The following is a 25651-nucleotide window of genomic DNA, read 5'->3' as shown; positions in this document are numbered from 1 at the left end:
TGAATGCAGACAACATTTCATGAAACATATCAATTAATTTCAGACGTCAAGTGACAGGTAAATATCTCGAGAAAAGAAGTTCTCGCCAAACTCGACCCCTCGGGCCCCTTCCGATCTCACAACCAAAGGCAAGGGTCAACAGACGATGGGACAAGGTCGATTTGGTAAATCAGTTTTGTTTTATATTTCATTCTTGAAGACTCACAGCTCCTGTCAACATCGAACGAAATTCCTCAGCAAACATGGATCTTAAGGGAACATAGACAGTTATTATTCATGTTTGAAAAAGTTTAACTAGATACTGTGCGCGCTATGGAATACAACTCAGATTTGAGAAACTAGAATTTAAATCGTTCCAACTTCTACAAAAGACAAAGAAATCCTTATTCTAGAAATCTGTGATATTTTATTAAGACAAAGCAACATGGATCCGAATGTACGTGCTACCCTTTTGGAAATGAATCGGAAACGAGGAAAATTCCGGACTGAAGCTCTAAAGCGATCACACGAGAAAGTGAAGCAAGAACTCTCCGGGAAGTTAAAGTTAAAAAAGGTTTGGAAAACTTTCAACTCAGTTGTCCCGAACCCGAGTTGTTCCGTAAAATGTACCAGCTCTTTTCTATACGAACTGTTTCCGTTCTGGGGGATAATGAGGAAATACAGTATACGGAGGTTCTTGTTATCCGACTTTCTGGCGGGACTGACAGTAGCCATCGTCCATATACCACAGGGTACGTATTCCGCAGAGTCCGTATATATTACGGTATGTATTTTACAATGTGATACTGTGATTTGTAGGTAATATAGATAAGGGTATGTTTTTATACAGATTCAACACCGGTAACTGAATGTATTGTATATGATTCAATATAGGATAGGGTTCGCTTTATACAGGTTTATTCAACTCCGGTAACTGAATGTATTGTAAATAGTTCAATATATGATAGGGTTCGCTTTATACAGGTTTAACACCGCGGTAACTGAATGTATTGTATATTGTATAATATAGGATAAGGTTCGCTTTCTACAGGTTCATTCAACACCAGATACGGATTACAGAGGTTCCGTATCATTATTTGTATATTATACAGTTCATTCAAGAAAAGTTCCGAGTACATTCAGCAGATACATGTTACCGTTTGCGCGTTTCATATTTTTACGTGTTAACGTTTGTTTTCACATCACTAATTTCATCTTCGTGTAAAGTAATGATTTTAAATATTTATTTCAAATACGAGTTGATTGACCGTATCCATGTACTTACAACTACTTCTAGGAATGGCGTACGGACTGCTTGCGGAGTTACCTCCCGTTTATGGACTTTACAGCTCATTTCTTCCAGTCATTACGTACTTCTTCTTTGGTTCCTCTAAACACATATCTATGGGTAAGTTTTTCTCTCTATCACCTGTCTACAGAAATGTTGGTCTATGTTGATAATACGCGTCATGTTTAAGTGTTTAGATCTCTAAACACGTGTCTATGGGCGAGGAATGATATCTAAACACGTGTCTATGGGTAATGAATGATCTCTAAACACATATCTATGGGTAAGTTTTTCTCTCTATCACCTATCTACAGAAATGTTGGTCTATGTTGATACTACGCGTCATGTTTAAGTGTTTCGATCTCTAAACACGTGTCAATGGGCGAGGAATGATATCTAAACACGTGTCTATGGGTAATGAATGATCTCTAAACACATATCTATGGGTAATTTTTTCTCTCTATCACCTGTCTACAGAAATATTGGTCTATGTTGATAATACGCGTCATGTTTAAGTGTTTAGATCTCTAAACACGTGTCTATGGGCGAGGAATGATCTCTAAACACATGTCTATGGGTAAGTTTTTCTCTCTATCACCTGTCTACAGAAATGCTTATCTATGTTGATAATACGCGCCATGTTTAAGTGTTTAGATATCTTAATACGTGTCTATGGGTGAGGAATGATCTCTTAACATATTTCTATGGGTAAGGGTTAGCTCTCAACACGTTCTATTGGTAAGGGTTGCTATCTAAAAACGTGTCTATGGGTAAGGAGTGATCTCTAAACACGTGTCTATGGGTAAGAGTGATATCTAAATACGTGTCTATGGGTAAGAGTGATATCTAAACACGTGTCTATGGGCAAGAGTGATATCTAATCACGTGTCTATGGTTAAGGGTTGGTCTGTAAACGCGTTTCTATTGGTGAGGGCTAACCTCTTAACAAGAGTATATATTTAAGGGCTGACCCCTGTTGGTAAGGGTGGACCTATAAACACGTGTTTATGGGTAAGGGTTGACCTCTTAACACGTGTCTATTGGTAAGGGCTGACCTCTTAAACACGTGTCTATAGGTAAGGGCTGACCCCTGTTGGTAAGGGTTGACCTCTAAACACGTTTCTATGGGTAAGTGTTGACCTTTTAATACGTTTCTATGGGTAAGGGTTGACCTCTAAACACTTTTCTATGGGTAAGGGTTACCCTTTTAACACGTGTCTATTGGTAAGGTTGACCTCTAAACACGTGTCTACTGGTAAGGGCTGACCCCTATTGGTAAAGTTGATCTCTTAACATGTGTCTATGTGTGAGGGTTGACCTCTAAACACGTCAGTGGTAGGTAATAAACACGTGTCTATCGGTAATGGTAGTAATCTCTATACAATAAAAGAGCGCTTAAAAGAAGCCATCCGCCATTTTATTATGATATCAATAATACTAAAATCAAAGTACAACTACGTACTTGCTAACTTCTCAAGACTCATGTACAAACCAATTAAACAAACCAACAAATATCCGGATGTAACGGCATGTACTTCCCTTTAGACTTGGAAGGTACAATGCCGATAATTGATAATCTCACAGAGCAGCAATGTCATATATATTGAAGCTAGCCTCTAAACGCGTGTCTGTTTTATTCTCCGACACCTGTACGTGTAAAATCATCATCTTAACAACTCCTCTGTGGGTAGGAGTCTAAAGCGCCTATATTGATAGATTCTTATTTTTAATGAATACTGTCATGTGCAAATGTGTTATCTTAAGTTTTATTCTGGAACATACAGGTAGCACATCCTAACTATATTAAGGTCTATATAGTTTTTGTCACATGAAGTCCAATCTGACTAGTTACAAATGTAGAAATATAGACGAAAACTCTCGTTACTGTATATTTCCACAGGGTTACGTCACGCCTCATCTGTTAATCAATACGGGCCCTATCATCAGTGTACTATTGTTTATTCGTGTTTGTCCTGGATTGGTTGCTGGTCCGGAACGACGATCCCGTCTGCTTTGTCAATTAGTTTACTAGGATAGGACCGTACTTATGTAATTAAGCATCGTATAATATTTCTATAAATTCTGTCTGTTAAACATTTAAAACTTGCCATGTTCATGCATGATGGCAATTGCTCCGGTTCAGTGAATATTGCGATGCTGTATGCCAAATGAGTTAACAGAATTCCAGGTTTGTGTTACTTCTGTTAATTTGAACAATTAAAACAATAATTGAGTGTTTTCTATTGTTGTCTTGTCTAGGTACATTTGCTGTGACGAGTTTGATGATTGGTTCGGTCGTTCAGGAGGGCCTCGAGAGATACGAAGCCATGCATGGTGGTGTTGCCACGTCTAATTCCTCGGCAGGGTCAAGAGTGGGACATCACTAACGTTACTCAATCGACTCTATACAATACGAACGCTTCTAGCGATGGCGTCAGTATACTTCAGGATTCTGGCGGGAACACAGCAGAAAGCGTCTTCTCTGAACTAGACCAAATGAAAATAGCATATGCAATGTCGGCAACCTTTACTGTTGGATTATTTCAGGTGTGTTTGAAAAGTTGAGCCAAACAAAAAACAAACAAACAAGCAAACAAACAAAAACACAAACAAAAACACAAAAAACATTCCACGTGCTTAACAAATACGAAACGAAACGACAGTTAGAATTTGTGAACAATAGCTTTGGATATTTTGCCCCTCCCCCCCCTTCCCTCTTTTTTTTACATTAAAATTGTTTCGTTAGCAATGATTATAACTCGCATTGTCCAAAGTTCATGCATGTCATTTTGATACCGGTACAATTATATTTCTTCATTTTGTTGTTCCTAACATCAATAATTGATATTTTACCTTGATCTTGAAATGCTATTATAATTGATGAGTGAAGGTCTCGCTTGAACCCAAGTTCGTGCTCTAGTTTATACCGCTCTCATTGTTTAACAATCTTTGTGCCAACCATGTACACGTTCTATTTACCACAGTTGTTGATGGGAGTATTCCGACTCGGATTTCTAGCGTCGTTCCTCTCCGACCCGCTGATTAGTGGATTCACCACGGGTGCAGCGGTGCATGTCTTCTCCAGTCAAGTGCATCACCTTTTCGGGGTGAAAGTTCATCCATACCACGGTCCACTGCGTCTCATATATGTTAGTATGATTATATATTTATCATTTTCCTTTGGTATTGTTTTAACTAAATTCATTAATTTGGTGGAGTTATAGGGTATTCTCTGTTACTTGCACTCACTATGACGATACATTGGGAAGGAAACATGAATAGCGATTTTTTACTTTAAAGCAGCATGCATTCTCAGAAACTTCCAACAGTTTGAACGTGGCATATAATTCCTAAAACTTTATTTAAGATGTATTAAATATTGAGAATTTGATTGGCTTGTAATTTGTAAACGCTCTGCTAGTCTCGTCACTATTGATGTCACGTATTGATTCGCGCCACGAATAACAGCGTGACGTCACGACTATTGTTTCCATTCTCGGAGGGAAGCGCTCCGAATCAATGACAAAATGTGAATAAATGATGATTAAAACAGCGGTACATTGTTCATTAATTTGAAATTAGGAAATTTAGTGAAGTTAATTTCCCTCGTGTCACGTGACTTTGTCCAAGCGATCGCCAATCACGTGCACTCTGCTTTCTAGACCGACGTGGTAATATGGATTAAGAGAGACACTCTTTAGCGATTTAATTGCTTACGCATTCTTTCACTGAGTGAAATATGATCTTTTCACGGAAACTTAACTGTTCATGTATACGTTTTTTCATAAACAACTGAATTTCATTTTAACAGTAAACATGTCAAATATGGACTTCATTATGAGCACAATAACCGTAATTTAGGAGTTGTAATGAAATGCCTTGCTAAAAAGAACGAAGTGTCTGTAGTATTTAGATTCATTAATATTGATTGATAAACAAATAGGTCATTCTGAACCAAAAACGGAAAGAACAATTAAAAACCGTCGTTCGAACGTTTGGCACGAAAGCTTAATGCATATTATGCAGTTAACGGCGACAGGATGACCCGTATTTATGCATAGTACCATTTAATCATGTTTCATCAGGTGTTATTCCAAATATCTTATATATTTAGCAGATAAAAATGTATCCTTTTCATTTTGTCAAAAAAAAAAAAAAAAAAAAGAGAAAGAGAAAGAAAGAAAACAAATCAGGATTGACATTGCGCCGTAAGCTACTGTTAAGTTTGATTGGGACATACTTTCCCGTTCTCCCTGTTATTCACGCGAAGACACATATTCGGGTTATTTTCGACATTTTTTTTCTTTTGACATCTTGCACATATTTATTAACCCTTTCCTAAACAATACGTTTGTGTGCGCCAATTCAGCATTGCGCTAATTGACAATGCGCTAAATATGAGTGCGCCACAATAAGCAAACGCCATTTATTTCAATACGTATTATTTTGTGCAGTTTTACAGGGATTTTTTCCGGAACATCCACACCGTGAATCCAGTGACAGCCACTGCATCCGTCACATGTATCTTTGTTCTCGTCCTCATCAAGGAGGGGGTTAATTACAACCCTAACTGTCAGCCCGACCTCCCAGCTCCCGTACCTATAGAGCTTATTGTGGTAGGTATAACGCTCGTCCTTCACCTTCACCTCTCGAGATCGTAGTCACCACACCATGCCATATATCTGGAAAATAATCAAAATGGTCTTTATTATTTTATCTGATGCCAACTCAATTCCTATTGAAATCCAGAATGCCAGGCACATTTATTTGACCCGTTTTGATTTTTCCGACTACACTTTTGTGTCCTAGATGGTAGGAACAGCTGTATAATACACTTATTTTATCATTATAAGTCATAAAATGTCTATATTATCATTTAAATGTGTAATTGACTTGTGTGAACTTTAGGATTGTAGGAATCTAAACGATGTTCAAATAATAATGATAAAGACAACTTGAACAAACGCCGATTTCTTTTTCTTGAAAGGTAATTGCGTCTACTGTGATATCATATTATACGAGGATTCACGAGGAGTTCCAAGTAGATGTGGTCGGCATGATTCCGAGAGGGTAAGTTATTTATAGAACGTTTGCAATGATTACTGACAGTGCAATATCGAACTCGACTGCCAGAGACACGAATCGAACCTTTGCCAGAGAAGAGGCCCATTTTTATAAGCACGACGGCAGAACACAGGCGTTGTCATTTTTATCAACTGTAAATACATCTTCTGTCATTAGATGACGAGGAAATAGTTTGCACATGAAATTGATATTGGACAGGCAGATACTGAGGTTTTTTTCTCTCCTAAAAAGAAAAAGGCTAGTCTTCTGTACTTAACATACCAAAGATTGATCTTCACTAACAGATTGCATCCGTTTCGGTTCGAACAGCCTATTAGTCCTTCTGTTGCAGATTATAGTCGACAAGCGTGCATCTGAGGAAAAGTCGGAACTATCAGCTCAGCCTATGTTCGTTGTTGTGATTTTTAGAATCCATTTTCTGCAGAAAACTAGTTGTTTAAATAGTTTTGTATCTAGTATTGCAGTACGTGTCAAAAGGGTAACGTTTTGATAGATGGTCTAGCCAAACCACTTACAGAGAAAAAACGAAATGAAGTTGCAGAATACCATACGGGCGCCATACAATGTGTGATGGGATATGTACAAAATAAAACATTCAACAAACAGAAGGCTATCCCAACCTTCCTACTACACTTTTTACTGATAAATGACTATCAATGACGCTCCTCGTCATCCTTGACCTTTTATCAAAATTCCCCGTGCTTTGACCTTTATCTAACATTGGCATATATCATACAAAACACAGATAAGCATTTGTTATATATATTTCATATCGTCATGACTTTGATCTATTGCTTCAAATACTGCAAAACTTGCTTTTTCGATAGTTTGATGGTGTTCCGAAAAGTTTGAAACAAAGCAGACCATATTTTTCATAATTTTATTTGAAAGAATTTTGTTCTCCAGATTTTAACTATCCTTAATAATAGCTAGATATAGAATCATACGAAAACGAGTCGTATACTTTGGACAACACCATTTACTATGAACCTATATTAATAATCTATTTCCTCACCAAGCCTGCCCCCTGCCAGCGCCCACGACCTACGATATGTGTGGGAGACGTTTGCAGACGGACTGATGATGGGTTTTGTTGCCTTCACCATATCTTATGCTATGGCGAAAATACTGGCCGAAAAACACGACTACGCCGTCAACACAAACCAGGTACGACTGATGTGGAAACTAGTACCAATATGCCATGATTGTAAACTTTGTATTGACTTTTCTGACAGTAATCTATAAGAATTTGAAATTTACCGGCGACTCGTAAACAGAGAAATACTTTTTTTTTTGTAAAAATGTTTTAAATCATACTATCCGTATTGACTTGGTTGGTATAAACATCAACGGAAACAAATATGTTTATAATTGATGAGATATTTTTTTAAATGACGTTTCAATCATTAAATTTTCATGTGTTTTTTCAGGAACTTGTCGCTAACGGGATGTGCAACTTCATGGGTTCCTTTTTCTCGTGCTTTTGTTCTGCGGCGTCTCTGTCCAGGAGTCTGGTACAGGACAATGCAGGCGGCTGTACGCAGGTAAGGGCACCTTCAACAAATAACGGACTAAATCATTCATTTTAATGTGAAACAGCTTTATCCGAAATATATCTCATCAGCATGTGCTTTTCCTTGCGTGAATAGTTATAATATGCTAGTTTATGTACCTTTGTAACTTTAATTTAGAAAAAGTTCAAGACGCCATTTAATTGCCGAATATGATTAGAATGGAGTATTTATGTCATAAATATTCCATTTTAATCATTTTTAAAATAAGTCTATGAGTCAAAACAGCGCAGGAATCAGTAGCAGAATCGTTAACATTGTAGTTCCTTATGTCGTTACGATTGTCAACAAGACAACGCCATTTTGAATGGGCTGCCCAGCGAAATTGTTAAATTTCTTGTTACCAAGTAATATTCACTTAAAATGTTGTCAAATGAGTTCTTTGTTGGTATAATAACAAAAAACCGACATTTGAAATTTCTGTCGCCTTATCGATATAATTCCATTTAGTTCTCATATCTTAATAATTATTATCTTTTTTGCAGATGGTGGGAATATTTTCATCATTTGTACTTCTCATAGTTCTCCTCTATATTGGACCATTTTTTTCATCTTTACCAAATGTAAGTATCTCACAAATATAACTTTCCTTACGAATTCCCGTCAATAAGATATCAAATTAATCTATGTATTTTATAATAAAACCTATAAAATACTTTTATTTAAATAATTTCCAAATCTCTTAGTGAAATCAATACACAAATAAAATCCTTTGTTTACACAAACTGTAAAGTTTAAGTAGGCTAGAAAACACTAACATATGGACCAGAGTTACAATTTGGAAAACAACTTGTTAATTGGCGAAAACCTGCATGGACCGTTCCATATGGATTGTGCTTTGTTAGTGTGTAAACACAAAGGAATGATGCTTTATTAGTTTGTATACACTGAGGAATAGTGCTTATATTACTACAGACTTATTTTTATTATATCTGAATAATACTCAGGGTTTAGTTCTTTCCGTTAGCAATTGACAATAAATAAATAATTTCACCTTTCATGCAAACTGTATATGACAGGTTTTATTATAATCCACACAGACAGATACTTGGTTTAATGCTGTGTCGCTTTGTTATGTCACTAGATTTAATGGTTTTGTGGTGTCAAAACATTGTTTACGAATGTTCCAATTGTAATCATTTTGTTTTAACGTGTTAAAATATATTGTCAATTAAAAAATGTGACAGCACATCGCAAAATCGAAAATCAGTAAAATGGACTTGTTTTTCCCCCAAATGCATTATGCAACACCTAGATGTTAGATATGATGTTAGGTTTCATTGTTACTATCGGCTATTTAAAACGCTGTCAGTATGACATTCACGTGAATTGTACATAAATCATTGGTATTTGAAAGCTTCCAAACTATCTGTCATTGTCAACTGACATAGATAATGGATATTCATTTAACTACTCAGTTATTGCTGTGCATGTGTATGTAAATCAAATATCTATCATTAAGCAATTTCATCCAGTTAATAAATAATAAATGGTGGATATCGATACCAATATCATTGTTACAATGCCGTCCTTTCTGAAACTGTGAAACTAGAGAGTCAATGGACAATTTATAAGTAAACTGCTCAATTTCATTTGTAATTATAAAAAAAAGTGGTTTTCATAGGACATCACAGATGCTGGCTGATAAACACAATGGAAAATTTTATAGTTGGCATATATGATACCATTAGGAAACATTCTACTTCCTTGTGTGGAAATTAAACCAATTCATTACTGGTTAATACGCCAATTGGTTCCGCTGTCACCCACCCCAGTTCATATTTTGAGAACGTTACAGGGTTTGACCTAGATTCACATGGCGAGTGTCGTCGACGAAGCAGAAGACGCTTACCTGTCCTGAACACTTGGTCCTAATTACCTTTGAACGTTTTGAGAGTCTGTTAATTTAAAGTAAATTACTTTTATTTACAATTCATCGAAATGCAGTTAGACTTACAATTTGATTTACATGTCGGTATTCTCTTGTGAGTGGTGTAGTATAGTTATGGTCATCTAACTAGGGATTCTCTATTATCGGGTAATTATTTCTATCAAATACAAAAATCGCGACTGTAATAAAACGGGCTGGTATGACTGTTTGATTTGGAATTCCATCAGTATTTATTCCTGTACATATGTGAGCTTTTCGGTGGTTGAAATTTATCAAAACCTACTTGGAAGTTCTAATATGCACTTTGGTATAGTTATGAAATGAAGTATAACACATGAGTTTGATTATACTTTGAACCTAGTCGAGGCAGTAGAGGACGCTGAACTGGGTTATGAATATAACACATACGTAAATTGATCCCGTCTACAGGAAGCGGTCACGTGTAGAGGATATGTCACATTCATTACCTTTTGTTGTGTATTAGCACGTGACGGGTATCGACTCCCGTACAGGTGATTATGACACGCCTATCACACCAATGTCCCATACCTGTCGATCAGGGGCAATCTCTATACCACGCCGCTATTTATTTACATTACGACAGACAATGGTAATTCCGTCATTTTGTATACCGTTAATCATAGAGGAGATTCATACAAAATGTTACTTTTGTTTGAACTGCATTATAATCAATAAAATTGTACAATAGTATGTTTAGTAACCCATCATATTGGATTTCGATCTCGTTCCAATTATATCTCGCTTTTGAACTCTTTTATCCCAGCGTAAAAATGTTTCAAATAACTAAAATGATATCAATATTTCACCTATCTATGAATAATTCAGTACTTCTCTACTTGTAGTATTGTGTATGTTAACCGACTCTCTACACGCCCGGGGATGACTCTTTATGTCGGTATCCTGTCCTACAAATCAATTTAGTTTCGGGTCCCCATACCTATAACTGATAAAGCCACACTTTGTTTCCGGCAAAAGAGAAAATGCGTAAATGCAGGACAAACCTCGCATGGGTATCTTTATGAATGGGATGGATACTGTGTATACAACAATGGTATCTACTAGAAGGTATCGTTTCACGAACCCGTCCATATTCTCGGCTGTCCCACGAGGCCTCGCAGGCACGCGCTGGAACGGCAGCGCGTGAAGCGAGCTAATAAATGGTATCGAGGCCAATAAGAGACAACACGTTTCATTGTCATCATCAACTACACGTCTTCATATGTTATAGGTGAAAGGTCCCAGCACAATCCATGTGGGATTTGTAGTACCAATTGATATGGGAACACCATGGTCATGTGGTAGATACATATATTTAGATTCTAGATAAACACTGATGGAAATCAGAAGCAATGTGCCAGGTGACACACCGAACGGGACATTTTGCACCAGTACACATAGTTACACAGGTATCGACATGTATGTCAACGGTTTACACCGGATGATTATGTTATGAATATTTAATACAAATACATTGCTACCTGTTTGGTGTTTCTTACATTCACAGTGTATCCTGGCCTGTATTGTCATCGTGACGCTGAAAGGCATGTTCAAACAATTCAACCAGATGCGAATTCTTTGGAAGCTTTGCAGACGAGACTTTGTAAGTGAGAACCAAAAACCCTATTGCATGTTTTCGTATGGCAAGGTGATGGGAAACTAATCGAAGATCGGAAAATAAATAATCTATGCATGAGTGATCTACCGTGACAATGGGAAAACAAAACATCGCTAGTGGCTAAGTAATGATAGCAAACTGCATGCAAATTGGCTTCGATATTGGCGGTCACGGTTGTGAGTAGAACGTTACTGGATAATCATAACGCAATTGTCATGTCATTTACTATGGACTTTAGTTGGTGCTACCTGGATTCGCATCATTCAGTTTGAAGCTCTAGATGATATCTTGACATTTGAAAACTTTTTTTTGTGTGTGTGATGTAATTCGTCAGTGCCTTATTGGAGAGACACGAGGTTAGTTTCCTCTAAAACATGTCAACTCTACTGTCTGATATTACCTGATTCATAGAAGTCTAAGTAATATACGTAGGTGAGGCCGTACCATATATCTCTTAAAAAGAATTATTTAATTAATAATGAAAGCACAATGGACGCTGTGGATATGTATTCTTAATGTGTTGTATGGAAGCTTGACACTATTTGAAGTTAAAGGGTTTTATTAAGGATTATTACACTGGAAATTAGATTGTTGAAAATAATGTTGGAGCAGGAAAATGTGAAAATTTCCAAATTATAAATCAATGGAGTCCTCATCACCTCGATATGCTCCAGCATGGATGGGATGGACGAAAGAGATCAAGAGGTAATACTTCTAACTTCCATAGCTCCCTTATACCAATATCTGTAGGTCTATACGTCCATGGCTCCCCTATACCATTATCTGTAGGTCTATACTTCCATAGTCCCCTATACCATTATCTGTACCATTATCTGTAGGTCTATACTTACATAGATCCCCTATACCAATATCTGTAGGTCTATACGTCCATGGCTCCCCTATACCATTATCTGTAGGTCTATACTTCCATAACTCCCCTATACCAATATCTGTAGGTCTATACTTCCATAGCTCCCCTATACCAGTATCTGTAGGTCTATACTTCCATAGTCCCCTATACCAGTATATGTAGGTCTATACTTCCATAGCTCCCCTATACCAGTATCTGTAGGTCTATACTTCCATAGCTCCCCTATATCAGTATCTGTAGGTCTATACTTCCATAGCTCCCCTATACCAGTATATGTAGGTCTATACTTCCATAGCTCCCCTATACCAGTATATGTAGGTCTATACTTCCATAGCTCCCCTATACCAGTATCTGTAGGTCTATACTTCCATAGCTCCCCTATATCAGTATCTGTAGGTCTATACTTCCATAGCTCCCCTATACCAGTATCTGTAGGTCTATACTTCCATAGTCCCCTATATCAGTATCTGTAGGTCTATACACTTGTCCTATAGCTAGCCCTATACCAGATATGATATGTCTCATACTTCCATAGCTCCCTATACCAGTATATGTAGGTCTATACTTCCATAGTCTCCTATACCAGTATATGTAGGTCTATACTTCCATAGTCCCCTATACCAGTATATGTAGGTCTATACTTCCATAGCTCCCCTATACCAGTATATGTAGGTCTATACTTCCATAGCTCCCCTATACCAGTATATGTAGGTCTATACTGCTTTCATGTATCGAAATGTTAGGTTTCACATAACTTTTTAATTATCTTGAAATCAGCCTCATATATCCTGCAATGATTCTATTTTGTTGAATTTTATATACGACATAATTCTACATTCTGTTCTATTTTAACATAGACTATCTATTTAGCTGGGTGATCGATTTTCCATGACTGTTTTGCTATTCTTCCCATGGTGTTTGGTATCATCACTTCCTTTTTTTGCATAATTAACTGTACAAAATACGATATCTTAAACATTTTTTGGCAGTATATCAAGATTGAAAATGTCACTTAAATTTCTGGTTTATTAAAGGCAACATGATCACGTGTTCTTGATACCAATATATATACATGTATATATATATATATATATATATAATGAAACCTACTATAATGATGGGTCATATTCCTAGTGATAACTATCCATCTTACTTAGATATGTGTGAAAGAAAAAGTTTCAAAACACACTTATTGGAGTATGTTTGAAAATTTATGAATATTTTTTATATTTGTATCATCCTTTGGTCTCATGGTATGTACAATGTATGTACATACTGTAACTGTCGAGTTTCTAGCATGGCAGTTGAGGTTATCGTGGTTCAGCAACAAATTATTATCTCAGAAATTAGATTATGGGTAAATAAATCTATCATCTCTTCATCAACTGGACCACATATGTCACCAGATGGTCTAGTTTTAGGTTTGGGTTATGCAATCTTTGAGTCGTGTTGTCGTATTGACGACAACGTATGTCATAAAACATTTTGTTACGTCCTGTTGCTTTACAATGACATTTGCTGATAGAATTATTTTTATTTTAAAATTGGGAAAATATATGGCATACATTAAGATTTTGAATAATATATTCAATCTGTAATCATCAGTAATCTTAGATTTTAGGAGGTAAATCATGAAAAAATGAAAAACTTATTTTAGATAATATTTTCAGGTATATACACACTTGTATTCACATTGATGAACGTTTACTTCATGTTCTTACAGCTTGTTATGAATACGAACGTTTACTTCATGTTCTTACAACTTGTTATGAATACGAACGTTTACTTCATGTTCTTACAGCTTGTTATGAATACGAACGTTTACTTCATGTTCTTACAGCTTGTTATGAATACGAACGTTTACTTCATGTTCTTACAGCTTGTTATGAGTACGAACGTTTACTTCATGTTCTTACAGCTTGTTATGAATACGAACGTTTACTTCATGTTCTTGCAGCTTGTTATGAATACGAACGTTTACTTCATGTTCTTACAGCTTGTTATGAATACGAACGTTTACTTCATGTTCCTACAACTTGTTATTAATACGAACGTTTACTTCATGTTCTTACAGCTTGTTATGAATACGAACGTTTACTTCACGTTCTTACAGCTTGTTATGAATACGAACGTTTGCTTCATGTTCTTACAGCTTGTTATGAATACGAACGTTTACTTCACGTTCTTACAGCTTGTTATGAATACGAACGTTTGCTTCATGTTCTTACAGCTTGTTATGAATACGAACGTTTACTTCATGTTCTTACAGCTTGTTATGAATACGAACGTTTACTTCATGTTCTTACAGCTTGTTATGAATACGAACGTTTGTTTCATGTTCTTACAGCTTGTTATGAATACGAACGTTTACTTCATGTTCTTACAGCTTGTTATGAATACGAACGTTTACTTCATGTTCTTACAACTTGTTATGAATACGAACGTTTGTTTCATGTTCTTACAACTTGTTATGAATACGAACGTTTACTTCATGTTCTTACAGCTTGTTATGAATACGAACGTTTACTTTATGTTCTTACAGCTTGTTATGAATACGAACGTTTACTTCATGTTCTTGCATCTTGTTATGAATACGAACGTTTACTTCATGTTCTTACAGCTTGTTATGAATACGAACGTTTACTTCATGTTCTTGCATCTTGTTATGAATACGAACGTTTGTTTCATGTTCTTACAGCTTGTTATGAATACGAACGTTTACTTCATGTTCTTACAACTTGTTATGAATACGAACGTTTACTTCATGTTCTTACAGCTTGTTATGAATACGAACGTTTACTTCATGCTCTCACAGCTTGTTATGAATACGAACGTTTACTTCATGTTCTTACAGCTTGTTATGAATACGAACGTTTGCTTCATGTTCTTACAGCTTGTTATGAATACGAACGTTTACTTCATGTTCTTACAGCTTGTTATGAATACGAACGTTTACTTCATGTTCTTACAGCTTGTTATGAATACGAACGTTTACTTCATGCTCTCACAGCTTGTTATGAATACGAACGTTTACTTCATGCTCTCACAGCTTGTTATGAATACGAACGTTTACTTCATGTTCTTACAGCTTGTTATGAATACGAACGTTTGTTTCATGCTCTTACAGCTTGTTATGAGTACGAACGTTTGTTTCATGCTCTTACAGCTTGTTATGAATACGAATTACGTTATATACATTTTTTTTCTTGTATCTGTGATTGCGTGGGCGTCAGTTATTCACCTGCATAACCATCATGCCATTTTAAAAATGCTGTATTTAAAGCACTTCCACTACTCCCTTAATAGTTTGCTACATAGAAACATTCTCCTTATTTGGAAAGTATAGGATATTTCCTTAACACTATATTTACTCGTATATAACCCATCTAATTAAACAAAGTTCTGAATCATCTTGTGATGTTTTAATGACCGTTTTATTATCACAGTTACTGTATTCTGTTTTTAATGAATTGATGTTTTTAAATACTTGCTGTAACATTAGATATGCCGCATGCCTACACTTGTCAGTTGGAGACTGGTTCTAGGTCGTGGACAACACGGTGTGTGCGTCTATCCGTGTCCTTATAACGTGCCGCCATGGAAATGATGACACGAAACTTAAATTATTTAATGTAAATTCATGAATAATGGTAATGAGTCTATTTTTGGATGTCATATCAAAACTATGTATGGGCTTTTCTATATGTATTTGGCATAATGAATCATAGTTATTTCAGTGCAAGGCCTATGGTCTCTGTACCTCTAAATGACAATTATTAAGGTAAATTTTATTGGTTCTTTAGATAATTGAACTTTAAAAACTTCAGATACCTCATTGAAAGATTGTACAAAAGAAGACACACAATACAAGCTTCTTGCAATGAAATTGAGAGTTACATATAGCAGTGCCAACATTGAATCTAACGGCACCATGTAGCTGTTTCTTCGTTCTGGGACTCGTTAGTGTTGCTAAGAACATAACGCGTTGGTGTCTAGGATGCGACTAAAATAGGTCGAGTCAAAAGAACGTTATTCTGAACTATGTCAATTTTCCAATGAATGAAAGAGTTTTAAAGTAACTACAAAAGATACTATTTATTATTCAAAATGCTAGTAGCATAGTATTAAACTGTCGAGTTAATTACAATGATGACTAAATGATTACAATTTCAGGTACTCAGGTACTCTTAGTTTACAGCTGCTTGTGTCCCTTGCCATATCATAAATAACATGATTAACTCAAAATTGACACAAACATTGGTTATTTAACATATATTTATTTTTGGGACTGGGTCTTTTATATATTATCAACTTTGCACTATTTGGATATTTATACATTCTGAATTATCACTCAGATTCAGTTTAATGCACTTACACCAGAAAAAAGTTACAGATTTGTATTTTATTTTGTCGAGACCACGGTTCTCATTTTTAGAACGTGATATTACGCCTTGTTGATTTACATGACAGATGTCGTCGATTAATCAGAAAACAATTCTTATCAAAATACCAGGTAACACCAATATGTCTTATATTAGGAAATTTCCCAATCATATGCGATACGACTTCCACGTTTGTTTTGACATTTATATACCCATGAACTGTTCATTAATATCAGAGAGGACATATGTGATGATTAAGGGTAAGGCAGCAATTCACTGATTGATTCCCAGGTTTGACTTTATGTCATATAATGGTCATTAGCGGGGGATATTACGACATCACGATTGAGGATTAATTTGCATTTTAATGGCTAGTTATGATGCGTATCTTTTGACTCCATCTAGCAGCGGTGGTATTTACTGCTTGCAAATGACACAGGTGCACGATTAGAACCCTGCATTTTTGTTTTCCGACACCATATTTTACCCCAAGGGAAAGGATTTATAGGTTTCCTGCTGTTCTTATATTTGTCGTTCAATCAGAAAAGTGCCCGACCCATGACATCGATAGACCGAACGTTGTGGAATTGATTATGGTGAAACTTGAGTAAGAGTTTTATCCCTTGGGATTAATTCATTTCCCCTATATCAGAGATGATAACACCTTAACGTTATGTATATTACATCTCATTAAACACATACTCCGCCTCTGTTGAACACGTGACACGTCGTAGTTATCTGGCAGTATGTAGAAAGATTGCATAGTTACAAAAATGAGTATTTGAATGCCGAAGCATGAAACATTATTCTGTGATGGACAAGTATTCTATTGTGATTTGTAGTCATATTGTAATAGTTAGCCTCTATGGTATACCTCTACTCATTTGTCATTTGTTGTATTTAGATACAAAGTTAGACAACTGGTGTCCATCTGTTATTTTGAATTCACATGTACTTTGCCCTGTCCACTTTATTCCTTCTTCGCTAACACCTTAATCTACTATTAAGGGCATGTTGTTTGTCAATACATGTATTTATAGTAATTTTACTCCTGGCATGTATAGTCACAAATTTCGCGAATGACTCGTTGTATATTCAGATTAAAAGAAATCTCGCTAAAATGAAGTATTCAACAGGGAACAGCTACTGTATATTTCGCGAATCAAATAATTTGCTGGTATGAACAATTTTATACAGCATCGCCAAGTAAGCATTCTGCAGTAAACACCTACATTTATATTTGCGCTATAAGTACTGACCGCAAATATAGCAAATTTAAATCTCCCTAATATATTAGCTGTACAGTATATGGGTTAAAAACAGGCGAACATGAATAGAGTTATCGATACAACATTATATTTAATTCACGTTCAAGCTACTATTGATGTACATGGTCATTTAATTAGAATTGCACTGGTACGATTCCTGGATCGTGTCATTTGTGCATAGATGCATACTTCATGGAACATTGAACATAGCTTGCTATTCAACACATATTTGTCACCATTCTTGCTTGTTATTTATATTTGTTGCTGTACTGGCCTGTTCTGCCTTGTAAAACAAAACGTCATCAATATCGTTTGAAACACTCTGACTTTATTGATAAATTACAAGTGAAAATATGTCACTTTCTCCTGTTATGTTTATATAAATACACTAAAAAAAGTTCGTTTTATTTGTCATATGAGAAATGATATATTACGCTAATGACGATGTAGTACGGGGGTAATTAAACATATTTCTTCATTTAATCAACATATTTTTTTCATTTAATTAACATATTTTTTCATCTAATTAACATACATGGATGTATTTCTTCATTTAATTCGTTAATAAAGTAGATTAACAAACATGTAATATAGCTTCTGATCTCTACTGTTCGCTAATTATTGATAACACATTCAGCAGAACTGAGCCACTAAAATACCCGTGTATTGGTCATTGTTAAGGATTTGATGTCAATATTATACTTTCTACTTACACCTTATACTGCTTGAACTAATAAATCTGAAGTTATACTATTTGTAATTGAACAACAATATGGATACAGATACAAAGTATTTGTAATAAGATATTCAACATTCTGCTCTACAAGTTTTATGGAAATCGTTATTCTATTGTTATATCTGATTCTTTTTAAGTGTAATATTGTTGAATGGTGACCTTGACATTTGTTGCAGGCTGTATGGCTCGTGACGTTTATTGCCACTGTTGTCCTAGATGTTGCCCTTGGTCTGCTTGTTGGTGTCATATTTGCACTATACTTTATAGTGAGGAATTCACAAAAGTAAGTCTTAATATAGAACAATCCAAATCACAGAAAAATAAGGTATCTTTTATTCAATGGTAACGACTCTTCCTGAGATGGCATGCCATCGTTGTTCTATGAAATAATGACCTGTTAATATATTCAAGTAACGTAACAAATGAACACTACTAAGATTCAAGCCGAGACTTTATACGATTCCGACCAACTTTCGTGATGAAATGATTGTTCAGAAAAAAAAAACTATTTCATGATATATAGCTTATCTTTGCCAATAATTCTTCTGTTTGCAGGCCTCATACGTGTATACTTGGAAGAGTACCCGGGACATCAACGTACAAGGATATGAAAAGAAATCGACAGGTAAATCTAAGTCATCTTTACAAGCACAACAAGGAATACTGACATAATTACAAACCATAATTCAAACTTAAAATCGATTAAATGGGGGGAACATGTAAATAAAGATATGGATTTACATATTCTCCTAAAAAAAAGTACAAGGATAACTAGACCGGGTGTTCTTGAAGAGTAAGCGTCTTCTGCGTCTTTGACACAATCAATAAAAATTAAGTATACCTGCTTAAAGTATCATTGTATTAGAAATTATAATGATCCATTTTATTTCCACATTTATTTCGAATGTTGATTTTTTGTTATTCAAAAACCAAAAGAATTTGAATTATTGGATTAAATATAAAGTCAGAATCGACGTCATAAGGAAAGATAAATGAACTACCGTGGTTGGATTGAATTTAATTCATGATTATTCTATAATTGCTTATTATGGTACCTTTTGTTGTTTCTTACGGATGATATTAGGTGCCTAATGTAAACAGTAAAGACGGTAACGAGAACAATTTGAAATTTGAAACTACATGATAAACATCTATGTAAAATATATCCATTCGAAAATCCTATACAACATGTACTCGAATGTTAACTCCAATACTCGGTATATCTATAAACACACTGACTTTGAGATATCGAGGTTCGATTTAATATATTTGTTTCCTGATTGGCTCGTATAATATGGTTTATATACTATCTCAACTAATATATATAATATATAAAATGTACCAAGTTTCCTTCGACCTACACTTTTCATCGAGACTACTTACCACTTTTGTTAGAAATCATGTGTATTGATAGTTTTCATTTTTTTAAATGTACGATTATCACATTATTTTACAGGTATATGAATTGCCAGGAATAAAGATATTTCGGTTCGAGTCATCCTTGTATTTTGCGAATGCTGAACAGTTCAGAGATCGTCTTTACGAGAGAACAGGTCTGAATCCAAAGAAGCTTAAAGGAAAGAAACAAAGAGCTTTATACAAAGCCCTTCTTCAAAGGAAGAGGGAACAAGAGTTAGCAGAATTAGAGGAACGAAACTTAAAGTCTAAGTCCAAAAAGGATAAGGTAAGATATTGTATCATTTCATTTGTGTAATTTCATATCTTTAAAAGAATACAATAAAACAATCTGATCAGTGCTAAGGACATAAAGGAAATAATGAAAATCTGTTGTTATGATGTTCTCTTTTATCTAAATTTTGGTGAGATGCTTCAAAAATGAGTGATTTTTTTTAGCAAAACAATAAAAAAAAATTAAAAAAATTGTTTCCTCAGACACCTATCAACGTTGGAAGCTTGCCAAGGTTGGGACCCTGGGGTCAGTGTTAAAATCTAAAACTAATCGGAGGTTTATAGAAATATTTATATTTTATTTTCTAACAGAAGGAAGTCGAGCGTCAAAAGAACGCTATAGAGATAGAAATAGAAGAGGAAATACCGGAGGAGTTAACTGACGAACATAAAAACCTACTGATTGAACAGAAGAATGAGATTGTGGATCTCTTCTCCAAGGCGTGGATACCTCCCATACACACCCTCGTTATAGACTGTTCTGTTATCGATTACGTAGACACCAGTGCTGTCAAAATTCTAGCCCAGGTAAAGTGTCAGCAAGTTAACGGCAGTGGTAATTTGTTGTTACAGAAGACGTTTATCACTGTTGAACACCTGGTCTTATAACCTTATTTCAGGGTTCTCCGTGTTAATATATCTTGTCAATATTTTTCTGTTTTAAATTTAGAATTCGAATTAAGGCTTCGGATTAAATGGTGCTGTTTTTCAAATACTTTATATGCCATCTGTGGTAATTTCAGTGTACTTTGAAAATTAAACTTCATGAGGCCAATGTTTTAAAACTATGAAATTGATATATATGCCGAACATATGTATCCATTCTAGTGTATATATCTATACTTTGAATGGTTTTCGTCCAAACAGAGACTCCATTTTCTAGTTATAGAGTATGCTATTAGATTAAAAAGGAAAATTATTCTTATCATAGAACTGTCATCATTCGTTTGAGATTACATTGGACACAGTTATAATATATGTAGGTCATTGCTGATAAAAAAGACTGAACGTTTGTGATTATTTATAGGTTGTTCAATATCCACTGTATAGTCTGTAAATACTACTCTTGAAGTACAGATCTGCCACACATGTTACGATGTAAAGAATTGTGCAGTACTCTAAATGTATCCAGTAACACTAAAGCTTTTTATTGTAATTTCTTTTTTAAATTCATTGATTTTAAATTGTCCAAACAACTTCATAGAAAGGTTTACTTGCGTGTTAACTGTCTAACAAACAATCTGTGTGTGATAAAGTTCGATTCAAATATTTACATTATTTGGACGTAGTTAAGAGCAATTGATTTTATTGAATACATTATAATTACAGATAGTGAACGAGTATAAAGACGTGGGAATAAAGGTTTTTCTCGCAGGTTTGAGGGGTGAGTAGATAGTTTAAAAGTATGTTATCACTGAAACAGAAACTAAAATACGTATCGTATATTTTTCTTTTATGTTATTATGTTATTTGAAATGACAGGTCTCTGACATTGATTCAATTCATCATACTGTTTTTGATATATTTTAATTTAAATAAATATTACCGATGATATTCCAGGTGAGGTAAATATGAATTAATGATAAAGGTGCTCTAGTAAATACATATTAAAATAGATACTAATAATAGGTGACTAAAATCAATAGCTTCGTGGCATCACTGAAAGACACAACAAAAATCGATATCAATACATGTAAATATCACAAGGACTCAACGGGTTGAACAAGTATTTAATTCTTTAATTGTGATTTTCTTGCAGAGGATGGACGGAACATCCTGAAGAAGGCCGACTTTTACCATGAAGTCGAGTACAACTGCTTGTATTATACTGTACACGAAGCTGTGGTGATATCACAGGAAATCCATGCGCATGTACGTATCGAGTTTCTGGTTGTAATATTTTGAATAAGGCATTGTCTTTTACGTGTCGTCCCATTTGGGGACAGTAACTATAATGTTTCCTCCACTTAGAGGACAGACATGTAAGTGTCCTCCAATTATAGGATAGACATATGCAGTGTCCTTCAGTTATAGGACAGATATATTGATGTCCTCCAATTATAGGATAGATATCGGTGTCCTTCAATTATAGGACAGACATATGCGTGTCCTTCAGTTATAGGACAGACATATTGCGTGTCCTTCACTTATAGGACAGGTATATGCGTGTCCTTCAATTATAGGACAGACATATGCGTGTCCTCGAATTATAGGACAGACTATTGATGTCCTTCCAATTATAGGACATATATTGATGTCCTTCAATTATAGGACAGACTTTTATTAGTAAAGTGTCACCCAATTGCATGGCAGACACTTAAGGGTCCGATTTACGTGTAGGTTGAAGTGTCCTCTCATTACAAGATAGAGATATACTTGGAGTGTAAATTGTCCTCTCCATGCAGGATAAAGATATACGTGTAGTGTAAATTGTCCTCTCCATGCAGGATAAAGATATATTTGTAGTGTAAATTGTCCTCTCCATACAGGATAAAGATATACTTGTAGTGAAAATTGTCCTCGCCATGCAGGATAAAGATATACTTGTAGTGTAAATTGTCCTCTCCATGCAGGATAAAGATATACTTGTAGTGTAAATTGTCCTCTCCATGCAGGATAGAGTTGTATTTGCAGTGTAAATTGTCCTCTCCATGCAGGATAGAGTTGTATTTGCAGTGTAAATTGTCCTCTCCATGCAGGATAGAGTTGTATTTGCAGTGTAAATTGTCCTCTCCATGCAGGATAGAGTTGTATTTGCAGTGTAAAGTGACCGCTCATTGCAGGATATATATCTTTTTGTAGTGTAAAGTGTCCTTTCCTTGTAGTATATAGTTTTACTTGTACTTTATTGCCCTCTTATTGGAGAAATGACATAAAATGTCCTCGGATTACAGATCGGAATTGTATTGGCAATTTAATGAGAGGACAGACATATAATTATAGTGTTAAGAGTCTCCACCCATTGGAGGATATACTTTTACTTGTAATGTAAACTGTCCTTCCATTGGAGGATAGACTTTTACTTGTAATGTAAACTGTCCTTCCATTGGAGGATAGACTTTCACTTGTAATGTAAACTGTCCTTCCATTGGAGGATATACTTTTACTTGTAATGTAAACTGTCCTTCCATTGGAGGATAGACTTTCACTTGTAATGTAAACTGTCCTTCCATTGGAGGATAGACTTTTACTTGTAATGTAAACTGTCCTTCCATTGGAGGATAGACTTTTACTTGTAATGTAAACTGTCCTTCCATTGGAGGATAGACTTTTACTTGTAATGTAAACTGTCCTTCCATTGGAGGATAGACTTTCACTTGTAATGTAAACTGTCCTTCCATTGGAGAATAGACTTAATTTGTAGTGTAAACTGTCCTTCCATTGGAGAATCTTTGATTGTGCTCGGTACTTTCGTGCCATTACTGCCATGGTTGCTGTCCTCTTCATTTAACACTCGTATTAACATGATCCTTTAAACACTTCATCTAGATGTGTTCTGCTTCTTCTGATAATTGACCTAGGTATAGATGTCAGTGAAATTACGATAAACTATATCTGTATTCATATATCAAGTTTATAATTCATTTCAAGACAAGTAAGCATATATTCATCGGGAATCATTTATCAAAATTATAAATGCATTTATTGTACATACTTTCAGTTGGTCCAATCCGATCCAAAGTACCTACAGATGGTTAAACGAGAGTTCGGAGATACCTCGTCATTTACCAACCTTACGACAGTCGGAGAGTGTTCCGAGGAAGTGGACATGACTACTCAGGTGAGACAATGTCAATGACAAAACTGTCTTTGGGATCAAAACATTATAATGACGGTACATCAAATAGGGGTTGGGGTTGGATTTGGGGGGAGGGGAAGGGGGAGGGATAGGGGGGAGGGGTAAGTTTAATTCGCGTAATATATAATAATATAAAATAATTCGCCAGATAACGCAAAAATATTCGATGTTAGATTTATTCAATTTCTCTATATCTAGGGAAAAACCACTATACACGCTAAAAACGAAAGTCAATGTTAATAATACTCTCTCTTCATTATTTCTAAACATTTTTTTCGTTTTCTACATTTCAGGTGTAAAACTCCTCCGCAGTAAGAGGCGATACATGCTATACCCTACAGAATTTACTGGTGTGAATACTTCAACGTAAACACAAAATAAGCTGTCCCGCAACACATTTGCTGAATTGTTCCAAATTCGATGTATATTTATAAAGTGTTTGGATTCTTATCATTGACTATGACCGATGTTCAAAGACTAAGGAGAGGGACAAGGAAAGACAACTCCGTGTCATCATGTACATATATACGACTGGAGCGATAGATATTTTCATCATTTTAAAGTGTTGAGAATGGAAATAGTAATTATGTGCCTTGAACATGTGAACCTATTTGCTCGGTGCATATGTGAGAAAATGTGAAATATATCATATAAGTAGAAGATAGTAGACTTATACTGAGTTACATCGAAATCATACAGATATTAATTATTTATGCAAGGATTTCGTTTGCTCAGTTGTATCTTTATTTTGAAATTAAAAGAAAGTCTCGCGATTTTGTGCTAAATTAAATTAGATTGTTCGGTAAAAAAAAATCATCAACGAATGATCTATCTTTTAAGACGTGTATAGATTCCTATTGATAGGCGTGCAAATTTTAGATATGTACTCTGTTCGATTGTGTTCACTGTCATCGTACCATAACCAGTATTCCATTGAACAGTCGACTACATATCTAAAAAGTGAAACAATACATATACAATTTACAAATAGCTGTGTTCACTTCATGCTCATTTCGTTGTTATCTTATATCTATGCACAATATCATTTTGTACAGTTTGATTAAACCACACTATCTACGAAAAATGTTTTTTGTTTTATTTTGCACAATTTATAAATGTAAAAAAATAACCCTTGTTGTTACATTTGTCGGAGCTCTACTTCGGGAGAAATCTTTTTCAGAAATATTCGTTTCACGAATAAGTCTTTTTCATGAATAACTGTAATTTATTGGTATTTTCAGTACAAAGTATTTTTCAACTAATTGCCTTCTTTATGAAAACGTAATTTGACATTACAGGAATAAAAGGGAGGAAAGAAATATTGGATGAATGTGATCCATGCCAGTAAGTGTTTTCCCTCATGTACAATTAACTAAAAGTTTTGTACAGAAACGTGTATGACCTGTTTTCAAAATCATATCTTATTTTAACTCCAATGTCAAATAAGCTACACGTT

At 35.1% G+C, this 25651-nt stretch overlaps 1 protein-coding gene across 1 annotated transcript; it reads left to right on the top strand.

Moving 5' to 3' along the window:
- Positions 1 to 424: 424 nt before the first annotated feature.
- Positions 425 to 25279, top strand: LOC117331165 (prestin-like). The gene is made up of 18 exons (XM_033889763.1): positions 425 to 731; positions 1277 to 1387; positions 3527 to 3639; positions 4252 to 4416; positions 5722 to 5883; positions 6255 to 6337; positions 7372 to 7519; positions 7783 to 7896; positions 8409 to 8486; positions 11340 to 11435; positions 18884 to 18990; positions 19263 to 19332; positions 20164 to 20391; positions 20721 to 20924; positions 21726 to 21780; positions 22156 to 22268; positions 24058 to 24177; positions 24489 to 25279. The coding sequence occupies exons 1-18, from the start codon at positions 425 to 427 to the stop codon at positions 24492 to 24494; spliced, it is 2280 nt and encodes a 759-aa protein (XP_033745654.1). The 3' UTR covers positions 24495 to 25279.
- The last annotated feature ends 372 nt before the right edge of the window (positions 25280 to 25651 follow it).

The sequence above is a fragment of the Pecten maximus genome, chromosome 7 (genome assembly GCF_902652985.1).
Source record: "Pecten maximus chromosome 7, xPecMax1.1, whole genome shotgun sequence".
NCBI classification, from domain to species: domain Eukaryota; kingdom Metazoa; phylum Mollusca; class Bivalvia; order Pectinida; family Pectinidae; genus Pecten; species Pecten maximus.
This window is presented reverse-complemented; position numbering and strand designations above follow the sequence as displayed.

Excerpts from the sequence above, each read along its gene's own strand:
- LOC117331165 (XM_033889763.1), top strand. The coding sequence starts at position 425 with ATGGATCCGAATGTACGTGCTACCCTTTTGGAAATGAATCGGAAACGA. Across the intron at positions 8,487-11,339 it reads TTTTTTCATCTTTACCAAAT|TGTATCCTGGCCTGTATTGT; the intron begins GTAAGTATCTCA and ends TTACATTCACAG. Across the intron at positions 20,392-20,720 it reads CTAAGTCCAAAAAGGATAAG|CGTCAAAAGAACGCTATAGA; the intron begins GTAAGATATTGT and ends AAGGAAGTCGAG.